The 11,781-nt window shown below is 46.5% G+C and overlaps 1 protein-coding gene across 1 annotated transcript; it reads left to right on the top strand.

The window, feature by feature from the left end:
- The first annotated feature begins 8,873 nt into the window (after nucleotides 1-8,873).
- On the top strand, nucleotides 8,874-11,536 carry LOC138667328 (uncharacterized). Its single transcript, XM_069755558.1, has 5 exons — nucleotides 8,874-9,136; nucleotides 9,219-9,287; nucleotides 9,471-9,663; nucleotides 9,826-9,982; nucleotides 10,103-11,536. Exons 1-5 carry the CDS (start codon nucleotides 9,065-9,067, stop codon nucleotides 11,307-11,309), a joined length of 1,698 nt encoding a protein of 565 aa, XP_069611659.1. The 5' UTR covers nucleotides 8,874-9,064; the 3' UTR covers nucleotides 11,310-11,536.
- The last annotated feature ends 245 nt before the right edge of the window (nucleotides 11,537-11,781 follow it).

The raw sequence follows: 11,781 nt of genomic DNA, 5'->3' as shown, positions 1-11,781 counted from the left end.
AGATCTTCGAGGGGCGTATAATCTTGTGCGTATTAAACAAGGCGATGAATGGAAAACAGCATTTAATACGCCCGAGGGCCATTTTGAGTACCTGGTTATGCCATTCGGGCTTTCCAATGCTCCATCAGTATTTCAGTCCTTTATGCATGACATCTTCCGAGAGTACCTGGATAAATTCCTGATTGTGTATTTGGATGATATTTTGGTCTTTTCGGATGATTGGGAGTCTCATGTGAAGCAGGTCAGAATGGTGTTCCAGGTCCTTCGTGCGAATTCCTTGTTTGTGAAGGGGTCAAAGTGTCTCTTTGGAGTTCAGAAGGTTTCATTTTTGGGGTTCATTTTTTCCCCTTCTACTATCGAGATGGACCCTGTTAAAGTCCAGGCCATTTACGATTGGACTCAGCCGACATCTGTGAAGAGCCTGCAAAAGTTCCTGGGCTTTGCTAATTTTTATCGGCGCTTCATCGCTAATTTTTCTACTGTTGCTAAACCGTTGACTGATTTGACCAAGAAGGGTGCTGATGTGGTCAATTGGTCTTCTGCAGCTGTAGAGGCTTTTCAGGAGTTGAAGCGTCGTTTTTCTTCTGCCCCTGTGTTGTGCCAGCCAGATGTTTCGCTCCCGTTTCAGGTTGAGGTTGATGCTTCTGAGATTGGAGCAGGGGCTGTTTTGTCGCAAAGAAGTTCTGATGGCTCGGTGATGAAGCCATGTGCTTTCTTTTCTAGTAATCGGGCCAGCTCTGCTACTTTGGTTTTGCCGTTTTTCTGCAATTCTGGTTTCCATCCTCGTTTCTCTTCAGGGCAGGTTGAGTCTTCGGACTGTCCTGGTGTAGATACTGTGGTAGATAGGTTGCAGCAGATTTGGACTCATGTGGTGGACAATTTGACATTGTCCCAGGAGAAGGCTCAACGTTTCGCTAACCGCCGGCGCTGTGTGGGTCCCCGACTTCGTGTTGGGGATTTGGTTTGGTTGTCGTCTCGTTATGTTCCTATGAAGGTTTCCTCTCCTAAGTTTAAGCCTCGTTTCATTGGTCCGTATAAGATTTCTGAGGTTATCAATCCTGTGTCATTTCGTTTGGCCCTTCCTGCTTCTTTTGCCATCCATAATGTGTTCCATAGGTCGTTATTGCGGAGATACGTGGCGCCTGTGGTTCCATCCGTTGATCCTCCTGCCCCGGTGTTGGTTGAGGGGGAGTTGGAGTATGTGGTGGAGAAGATTTTGGATTCTCGTATTTCGAGATGAAAACTCCAGTACCTGCTCAAGTGGAAGGGTTATGGTCAGGAAGATAATTCCTGGGTTTTTGCCTCTGATGTTCATGCTGCCGATCTGGTTCGTGCCTTTCAATTGGCTCATCCTGGTCAGCCTGGGGGCTCTGGTGAGGGTTCGGTGACCCCTCCTCAAGGAGGGGGGGGGGTACTGTTGTGAATTCTGTTGTCGGGCTCCCTCCTGTGGTCATGAATGGTACTTCGGCTGGTTCTGTCCATGGACTTCCTCTGGTGGGTGTTTCTCAGTTTCCTTCCACAGGTGACGAGGTTAATTCGTTAGTTGGCTGCTCTATTTAACTCCACCTAGATCATTGCTCCATGCCACCTGTCAATGTTACAGTATTGGTCTAGTTCACTCCTGGATCGTTCTTGTGACCTGTCTTCCCAGCAGAAGCTAAGTTCCTGCTTGTATTTTCTTTGGTTTGCTATTTTTCTGTCCAGCTTGCTATTTTTATTGTTGTCTTGCTTGCTGGAAGCTCTGGGACGCAGAGGAAGCGCCTCCGCACCGTGAGTCGGTGCGGAGGGTCTTTTTGCGCCCTCTGCGTGGTCTTTTTGTAGGTTTTTGTGCTGACCGCAAAGCAACCTTTCCTATCCTCAGTCTGTTCAGTAAGTCGGGCCTCACTTTGCTAAATCTATTTCATCTCTGTGTTTGTATTTTCATCTTCACTCACAGTCATTATATGTGGGGGGCTGCCTTTTCCTTTGGGGAATTTCTCTGAGGCAAGGTAGGCTTTATTTTTCTATCTTCAGGGCTAGCTAGTTCCTTAGGCTGTGCCGAGTTGCATAGGGAGTGTTAGGAGCAATCCACGGCTATTTCTAGTGTGTTTGATAGGATTAGGGATTGCGGTCAGCAGAGTTCCCACGTCCCAGAGCTCGTCCTTTATTATCAGTAACTAACAGGTCATTCCGTGTGCTCTTAACCACCAGGTCCATTATTGTCCTGACCACCAGGTCATAACAACATGGTAAATGAAAAATTATCAGCTATACTCACTGACAAAGTAGAGAGATTTGAACTTACTTGGCTCCCCTGGTCGGAATACGCCAGCCACACCCCTTTCGCTATTCCGGTATCTCGACTATCTAACAGTAGTCCTCAGGCTTCTGATTAAAATTACCCAAATGGGTATGGATTTATTATAACCTCTTCTCGGGTCCCCCTTCCCTTCCCTTCCCCCTCCCCTAACCCTTGTCCCCCATTTTGTGTGTGTTTTTGTCGCTGTTACACTCATCCTTTGATATGACTCGTCTTAAGTTTATTGCCAGTTACCAGAAAATAAATGAAGGACTGTTACCCCCTTGTTATGATGCAATGTACTATATGATAATACTAAAGTTTCTTCTTTTCCTGTATCATATATGCAAACTTCAATAAAAATTTATTGTTAAAAAATAAAAAAAAAAGGGGGTGGACAAAAGTATTGGCACTGTTCAAAAAATCATGTGATGCTTCCCTAATTTGTGTAATTAACAGCACCTGTAACTTACCTGTGGCACCAAACAGGTGTTGGCAATAACTAAATCACACTTGTAGCCAGCTGACATGGATTAAAGTTGACTCATCCTCTGTCCTGTGTCCTTGTGTGTACCACATTGAGCATGGAGAAAAGAAAGAAGACCAAAGAACTGTCTGAGGACTTGAGAAACCAAATTGTGAGGAAGCATGAGCAATCTCAAGGCCACAAGTCCATCTCCAAAGACCTAAATGTTCCTGTGTCTACTGTGCGCAGTGTCATCAAGAAGTGTAAAGCCCATGGCACTGTGGCTAACCTCCCTAGATGTGGATGGAAAACAAAAATTGACAAGAGATTTCAACACAAGTTTGTGCGGATGTTGGATAAAAACCCTTGACTAACATCCAAACAAGTTCTAGCTGCCCTGCAGTCCGAGGGTACAGCTTGAACTTGCTCTTTTTGCTTCACTCTCTTTTGTGTTTTTTTCATTTAAGACAAATTAAATGAAGATAATAATACCAAAGAATTTGTGATTGCAATCATTTTCAGGAAGAAAATGAATATTATCTGACAGAATTGCAGGGGTGTCAATACTTTTGGCCACAACTTTATCTATAATATAACGGTGGGAGCGTCACTCTGTCCGAAGACTTTATAGACTACACAAGCACGACTCATTGCGCCTGCGCAGCCTGGACCAGAGTGACACAGCCAAACTTATTTATCCCCCCTAATAAACCAGCCATGGGGGCTCTGTGCTCTGCAGCTCCAGTCAGGGTAGAGATGTAGAGCCCAGCAGAGCTCCAGGACCTTCAATGATGTAACCACCATGTGACACCAGTGGGCGGAGTCAGCCCTCGCTGTGCTGACTGCAGGGGTGCTGTATCCATTATAGCCAGCGCCACACTCAGGCAGTAAGTGCAGCTGCACTCACGCAGTACAGGCGCACTTGGGCGGTACAGGCACGCTCGGGCACACTTACACAGTAGAGCTGCACTCGCACAGTAGACAAGTTGACCAGATTTTTATTCCATTTTCATCTCCTCCATTCAATATTTCCATGAGCCGGACAAGTGAGTTGTAACGGGGTCTACCTAGCTGGGGTACCTCTTTCAGTACCACCCCGCGTTTCAGGAGGTCCACTCTGCTTTGGTTGGAGTCTGAATGAAGGACGCTGGCTGGAATTCCTTGATTACATGGGCGCATATAAAAGATCACTGCTTCTTCACGTATTTCCAGTCTGACAACACTTTATTCACAGGACACAGACTATATCACACAGATACAGATGGCAGGCCAATAGAAAAAGCAGGCCAGACATACATTACAATAGCCGCAGGTGTCCAGAGCCTGCCGATATTTACTGTGGGAATTACAAAGGTGGGGGAGGACAGAAGGGGGATATCGTGTCCCCTCTGCCCAGGGGCGAAGCCTGTGGGCTGATGCATTAGGGACATGCATCTCACATGGAACCTATTATACATACATATAACTGCACAACATATTCTGGGTGCTGAGTGGTTCCGTAAGGCTGGCCTCACACTCAGCGTATAAAAATACGGTCCGTAAATAACCCTTTAATTTAATAGCTAGAACGGCCAAATTTTGCATATACACACTACTAACATTAGTAGTGTGGAATATGCAAAAAAAAGGGGATATGAGATGGTTTACTGTATGTAATCATGTCTCATATCATGTCTGGTTTAGGGAGGATATAGCAAAAGCCGGTAATTTAATTACCGGCTTTAAAGCTATCTAGCGCTGTATGAAATATATATATATATACATATATGTGTCACACTGACATATATATATATATATATATATATATATATATATATATACCTATTCTATGTGTACACATTTATTCTACCTATTCTACTGTATGCTGTCAGTGTGATTTTACTGTACACCGCACTGAATTGCCAGCTTTTCTCTCTAACACCGCTGCATATTTCTCGCAAGTCACACTGCTGGTCCGTGTGTAATCCGTATTTTTCTGGCCCCCATAGACTTTCATTGGCGGATTTTTTGCGCAATACTGTGACAAACGCAGCATGCTGCGATTTTCTACGGCCGTAGAGGACCGTATAATACGGATCAGTAAAATTCAGCAGATAGGAGCTGGGGCATAGAGAAGCATACGTCCGTAAAACACGGTAGTGTGAGGCCGGCCTAACACGTAACATGAGGGATTTCCATTTTCACCTGGGAGTCGGCCGGCAGGAACTTGGTGGTGATCCGAGCTCTGCACATGTCTACTGAGGACTGGACTCTAATATGTCTGGGTGGGTGATGATGAAATCCTCGTATTTGCACATTTGTACACCGCTCATGGTGCCCCCCTGAAGTGCCGTATTAATGCCAGCATGAAGGAAAAAGAAGTGTCAGCATTATGTGACCCTTAGCCGGACACTGGAAGGGGGTAAATAAGCGAGATTTCGGCATTTTAGCTCCTGGTGTGGAGGCGATAGCACAATCATATGCCGCCATATACTAGACGTCCGGTAACCGGTAATAATTCCCTCATGTGTGGGGTCTATTTGTCTCCAGAGAAATCACACGTTACATTCCACACATAACATTGTGTAGAAAAGGCGGCGCGAGGTAATTGTGCCAGTAGTGAGGGCGAATAATGGCGGAAGTGTCACTGACTGAGGAGAAGTCTCCATGTAGCGTCTTCACTGCGGATCACGTGACCCCTGACTCCTCCCCCCTGTGACCTCATCACAGGTCCTGTGCGCACAGAGCAGCCATATATGTGGAGTGCGGCTCTGCAGGTGGAGGTATGTGGAGATTCCCCATTACTGAGCGCGGGGACATTAACCCCTTCTGCACTGAGACTCTTTTGGGGTTGTTGTTGCCACTTTATAAGAATCATAACGTTGTTGTTCTGTTTCCTGTAATAGATACATACGAGCCAACTATGGAGGACAGGAAGTGAGGGAGCGGATTGTTCTCCTAGTACAGGGCCCCTTTCTTGGCCCCACACAGTGTAATGCCCCCATTATGCCCTGTAAGCAGGGTTCTGCCCCACACCCAGCTGCCTCGGGCACTTTACCATGAGCTGGTACCTCAGATTCTTCCCCGCACCCCTTTCCTTTGTTGGCGCCAAATCTGTTCTGCCTTTGGGGCTCTGGCCTTTATAATATCCCACCACACACAGTATAATGTTCTCATAGTACCGCCATACCCCCACACAGTATAATGTTCTCATAGTACCGCCATACCCCCCACACAGTATAATGTTCTCATAGTACCGCCATACCCCACACACAGTATAATGTTCTTATAGTACCGCCATCCCCCACACACAGTATAATGTTCTCATAGTACCGCCATACCCCCACACACAGTATAATGTTCTCATAGTACCGCCATACCCCCACACATAGTATAATGTTCACATAGCACCGCCATACCCCCACACACAGTATAATGTTCTCATAGTACCGCCATTCCCCCACACACAGTATAATGTTCTCATAGTACCGCCATACCCCCACACACAGTATAATGTTCTCATAGTACCGCCATACCACCACACACAGTATAATGTTCTCATAGTACCGCCATACCACCACACAGTATAATGTTCCTACAGTACCACCATACCCCACACACAGTATAATGTTCTCATAGTACCGCCATACCCCCACACGCAGTATAATGTTCTCATAGTACCGCCATACCCCCACACAGTATAATGTTCCTACAGTACCGCCATAACCCCACACACAGTATAATGTTCTCACAGTACCTCCATACCCCCACACACTGTATAATATTCTCATAGTACCGCCATACCCCCACACACAGTATAATCTTCTCATAGTTCCGCCATAACCCCACACACAGTATAATGTTCTCATAGTACCGCCATCCCCCCACACACAGTATAATGTTCTCATAGTACCGCCATCCCACCACACACAGTATAATGTTCCCACAGTATCGCCATACCCCCACACACAGTATAATGTTCTCATAGTACCGCTATACCCCCACACACAGTATAATGTTCCTACAGTACCGCCATACCCTCACACAGTATAATCTTCTCACAGTGCCGCCATACCCCCACACACAGTATAATAATCCTACAGTACCATCATCCCACCACACACAGTATAATGTTCTCATAGTACCGCTATACCCCCACACACAGTATAATGTTCCTACAGTACCGCCATACCCTCACACAGTATAATCTTCTCACAGTGCCGCCATACCCCCACACACAGTATAATAATCCTACAGTACCATCATCCCACCACACACAGTATTTTGGTCCCACAATAGTTGTTTCCCACAGACACAGTATAATGTCCCCACAGTACTGCCGTCCCCCCACTTTCTAATGTTCCCACAATGCTGCCCCCTACATGCACAATATGGTACCATCCACCTCACTGACTACCTCCGACCACCGACAATTAATAAATACTCACTTAGCCTCATTTTTGGTGCAAATACTAATGAACCCAGGATCTATGAGATATTTACCATACGATAGTTGGATAGGCAGGAGTGTATCATCCATAAAGGTAGCCCACTCGGTTGCTATGATGCCTATGAATTGACAGGGCTCGGTGGGGTGTGGTATTGGTCACCCTCTCCTTCCCATCATCACAATTTCAGCGATATCCACATTCCCATGACGGTGATACCGCTGAATAGATTAGTGAATCAGGGAGTGGAAAGCTCCTGATCCACCATTCAGCCTTCACTTCTGGGTCTGAGACTCCGTGCACTGCAGACACAATGACGTCACTACATCACACCTGTAGTGCGGAGCCTCAGTACTCACACCGCACAGACCAGAGCAGCGCTCCTCAGGAACCGGGTTGGATGAGTAGTGTGTGGGTTTATATCAGGAATTGTGGGGGCATCATATTAAGAGAAGAGCTGTTGGGACTCTCATACTGAATGTGTGGCTGGTAGGGGTCATTATACTGGGGTTGTGGTGGACAGTAAATGCCTTCATACTGAGTGGGGTTTTATTTTGTGTAGCAGGTTGTGGTGGCCATAATTAAAGATGAGCGAATATGTTTGGAAAATGATCGCCAAACATAAATTCGGCAGGAATATGGTACATTCGGATTCATGATCGGTAACACAAGCATTTTTCTTAAGATCTGAAAAAGTCACTAACATTCGGTAAAAGATATAATAGAAGCCGGCAATACATGTGCTGCGTTTAGTAAAATCACAGCCACCAATGTGGGAGACTGGGGTTCAAATCCTGGCTCTGCCCTGTTGGACATAATTTACCAGTAGTGGTCCATAACACTATGGCGCCTACCTCAATAAACATGAGTGTCACGAATAAAGAGAGTCATGCCGGCTCAGACGTCGCCTGGATTAACAAGGTCCGCGTCAGATGTCGAGGAACCAGAACAATCTGATGATAAATGGGCTACTGGACCAAACCATACATGGCCAAGGCAAGAGAACCTGGATCTGATTCAATGCTACTATAACAGCAGACCAAATGGGAGAGGATATATGAAGAGTTTGTGGAAACTCTGGATGGATACAAGACCTGCATGTCCACTAACTAAGAAACAACTAGTCAGCCAACGTTTCAAAATCATAAAGAGGAAGCTATTATCACAACTTGAGATGGATCAACTGTACTGCAGATCCACCACACATGAAGACATGGAAGAACAACATGTGCAACCCCCTGAAGATCGTGATCCAACCCTGCAAATAGAGTGCACTGCAGCTGGTCTGAAACAGAAGATCTTAGGGTGGTTTCACACTTGCGTTTTTGTCTGCAGCGTTTTTTGCACAAAAAAAGCATGCGTTTTTTTCCCTATATTTAACATTGAAAACGCATGCGTTTTGTTGTGTACACGTTTGGTCGCGTTTTCCATCGCATGCGTTTTTTTACTGCATGCGTTCATTTTCAGAAATGCAACTTGTAGTATTTTTGAGAGGCGTTTTTTGGACACATAAAAACGCATGCGTTTTCATACGTTTTTTTGGGGTCAAAAAATACATTGGAGTCAATGGGGACGCATGCGTTTTTTTGTGCATGCGTTTGCATGCGTTTTTGAACGCATGCGTTTTTTTGAGCTATGGTTGACTAGAATGTAGATAAGGTTGTCTACACACTGATAAGCCTCCCCCCTAGCAGCAGGGTGATAAAAGGAAGGTTGGGGGAAGTTTCTGGTCACTTCTCATCAGACTCCAAAGAAGACAAGACACTGCCAGGACGCATTGGTGGACAAGACCCAGAGCAATGTGAGTATATCCTAGCCAATGCATTTATTTTCAATTTTTTGGATCTACATGTCCTAATTTCTTCCTTTTTTTTTCTTTCAACATGCATCAGAATGTCTTCTGCGGAGTCTTCATCTGATGAGGAGTTTGAGCCACGTCAGTCAGAAGTGGATCATGTGAGTGAGGTTCGTTTTTTGTCCTTCAGCTTGGTAAGTATTGACTGTCACATCGACACATGAGACAATTTGATTTTTTTTATTTTTATAGAGCACTTCTACTGAGGGACAGACGGGGACGGAGCAGCGGAGTCAAGGTCCGGTGGGAAGACGGCAGCGGGTATGTATACAAGGCAGACTGTCCTCATTGAATCTTCCTTTCGTTACCCTTGTATTTCTTTTAATTTTTCTTGTATGATCCTTTTCTGAAAGTTGACTTTCATATTCATGCCATTTCTCATCTTCTGGTATTTTTTTTCCTAATGTGATTGAGCAAACTTATATGATTTTCTTGTAATTTTAGGTTTCACAACGGGACGATGACCGGATCGATAATGACCTCCTGATAACCCTTGTCCAGGAGCGAGTCCCGTTGTGCGACAGCCGGGATCCACAGCACGCCGTGAACAGTACGCTCCGTCGGTTGTGGAGTGAGGTGGCCCAAGCCTTGTGGGATGGCTGGGAGAATGCCCCGCCACGGGTCCGTAATGCATTTGGTAAGTATTGCAATGCAGTGTGAAGCAGCAGAGACCTTGGCCGTGCTCTCTTGACTGTGTGTGATGAAAGAAACTTTTTGGAGTTTCTTTCAGCACACACAGTCAAGAGAGCACGGCCAAAAGTCCATTTTCTGACCATTATATTTTATTTTTATTTCACAGTGGAGAAAATAAGAACACGTTGGCGTTCCATGAAGGACCGCTTCAACAAGGACCTTCGCGCAGAGAATCGTGCTGCAAGTGGTTCCGGAGCAAGGCACTGGCTGTACAAGTACCATAGAGTGCTGTCCTTTTTAAGACCGGTCCTTCTCATGAGAACGTAAGTATTTCTCACATGCTTCCGGTTGTATTGCATTGACATAATATGTAATTTTAAATTCCACAGGATGTACCGTCTTGTTATATTTTGGTATTAATTTTCTGTTTTCTTTTTTCACAGCACACACAGCACGACTGTCGCCCCAGGTTCTGGAGCAGTCCTTCAGCAGGCAGCCACGGACCCGTCCCAGCCATCCAGCAGCGCAGCAGCAGGTGGGCCTTCCACACTCACTGGAGACCAGGGAGCTGGCCCATCAGGTCTTCCCCTTTCGCAGTCCTCTTTCACTGCACCCATTTTTGCGGGCTCATCCCGGCAGCGACAGAGGGCTTCGGATAGGTCACTCATGCCCGAGTTTTTGCACTTGAGCTCGGGTTTACACGAAGCAATCAAGGCTTTAGGTGACAGAATGGATGTGTCACATAACCTCTTAAATTGCCGGATCCAGGATGTCACCAAAAGCCTTGATCAAGTGAAAGCCGACCTCCAGAGGCCAGCTCATCATTTTTTTAACCAAATACAGCAGGGCATGTCGGAACACCTTAGCCCTGATCTCCAGCTGAGTGTGATGCAGGCTTGCAATGTTGCTTTTGTGCAGGCTATGCAGCAGAGTCGCAATTTACAGCAGACAGTGGCGGCATATCCAACTCTGCCGTCACTTTCACGATTAACCACCATTCCTACCTCTGCTGCATACCATTGCACGGCCACCTCTATTCCATCCACAGGTGTACTCCACTACAGCGCCAACACGATGACGAGTGCTGTTGGACATCCCACCGCCACCACCGTGACAACCGCTGCTCCGGCTTGGACCCCCTCCGCTGACCCCACGATGCCGCAGGACCCTGGCGTGGCTTTTCGGTCCGGCCCCCTCCCGATGCAGCAGGACCCAGGCATGGCATATCGGACCGCCCTCACCGATGCAGCAGGACCCAGCCATGGCTTTCCGGGCAGGACCCACCACGATGCAGAAGGACCCTGCCAGGGCTTTATGTTCCCCCCCACCAGCAATGCAGCGGGACCCTGGGAGGGCATTATGTTCCCCCCCTCCAGCAATGCAGCAGGACCCTGGGAGGGGTTCATGTCCCCCCCCCCAACGATGCACCAGGACCCTGGCAGGGCTTTATGTTTCCCCCCCACTACGATGCAGTTGGACTCTGGCGTTGCCGAGCGATCCACAATGGAAACGGACTGTGAAATTGTGGAGCCGGACCCTGACGTGTCTCCCGCCAACACGCAACAACATATTAGCCCAACAAGACATCCCCCTACCAGGAAAACACAAAGGAAAACTCAAAAAACACATAAAAAAACAAAAAACTCTTAGTATTCCTCCCCCATCACCTACCGATGTGTCTGTATTGTCTGTTGTGTCTCACCCTTCCAGTGCGTCTAAAGCCTCTCATGTGTTAAGCCCCATCCCTGAACTTCCAGACCCTTCCAGTTTTATTGCCCCTTCTCCTGCCACCTCTGCCTCCTCCACGGTGAGCCAGGCTTCAGTTCTTAACACCCCCCCGGTTACGTCACTCTACCCCAAGCCGTCGCGGTACAACGCGTCGCGGTACAAAAAAATAAATGTTTACATTTTTTTGTTAACTCAGTAAAAAAAAAGTGAATTTGCAACAATTATGTTTGGTTTATCGTGTCTTTCACCGCTGTCAATACACACCAATAAACTTCGCCACACACTTATTCTTTTGACCAAAACATATCTCCAGTAGTATAAAATACAAGACTACATCTATATGTGTTTCTTCAGTATACAGATATGAGTTGGCCAAAAAAAAATTAGTTATTTC

This window comes from Ranitomeya imitator, chromosome 2 (assembly GCF_032444005.1).
Source record: "Ranitomeya imitator isolate aRanImi1 chromosome 2, aRanImi1.pri, whole genome shotgun sequence".
In the NCBI taxonomy this organism is placed as follows: Eukaryota; Metazoa; Chordata; class Amphibia; order Anura; family Dendrobatidae; genus Ranitomeya; species Ranitomeya imitator.
This window is presented reverse-complemented; position numbering and strand designations above follow the sequence as displayed.

Excerpts from the sequence above, each read along its gene's own strand:
- LOC138667328 (XM_069755558.1), top strand. The coding sequence starts at position 9,065 with ATGTCTTCTGCGGAGTCTTCATCTGATGAGGAGTTTGAGCCACGTCAG. Across the intron at positions 9,137-9,218 it reads AAGTGGATCATGTGAGTGAG|AGCACTTCTACTGAGGGACA; the intron begins GTTCGTTTTTTG and ends TTATTTTTATAG. Across the intron at positions 9,983-10,102 it reads CCGGTCCTTCTCATGAGAAC|CACACACAGCACGACTGTCG; the intron begins GTAAGTATTTCT and ends CTTTTTTCACAG.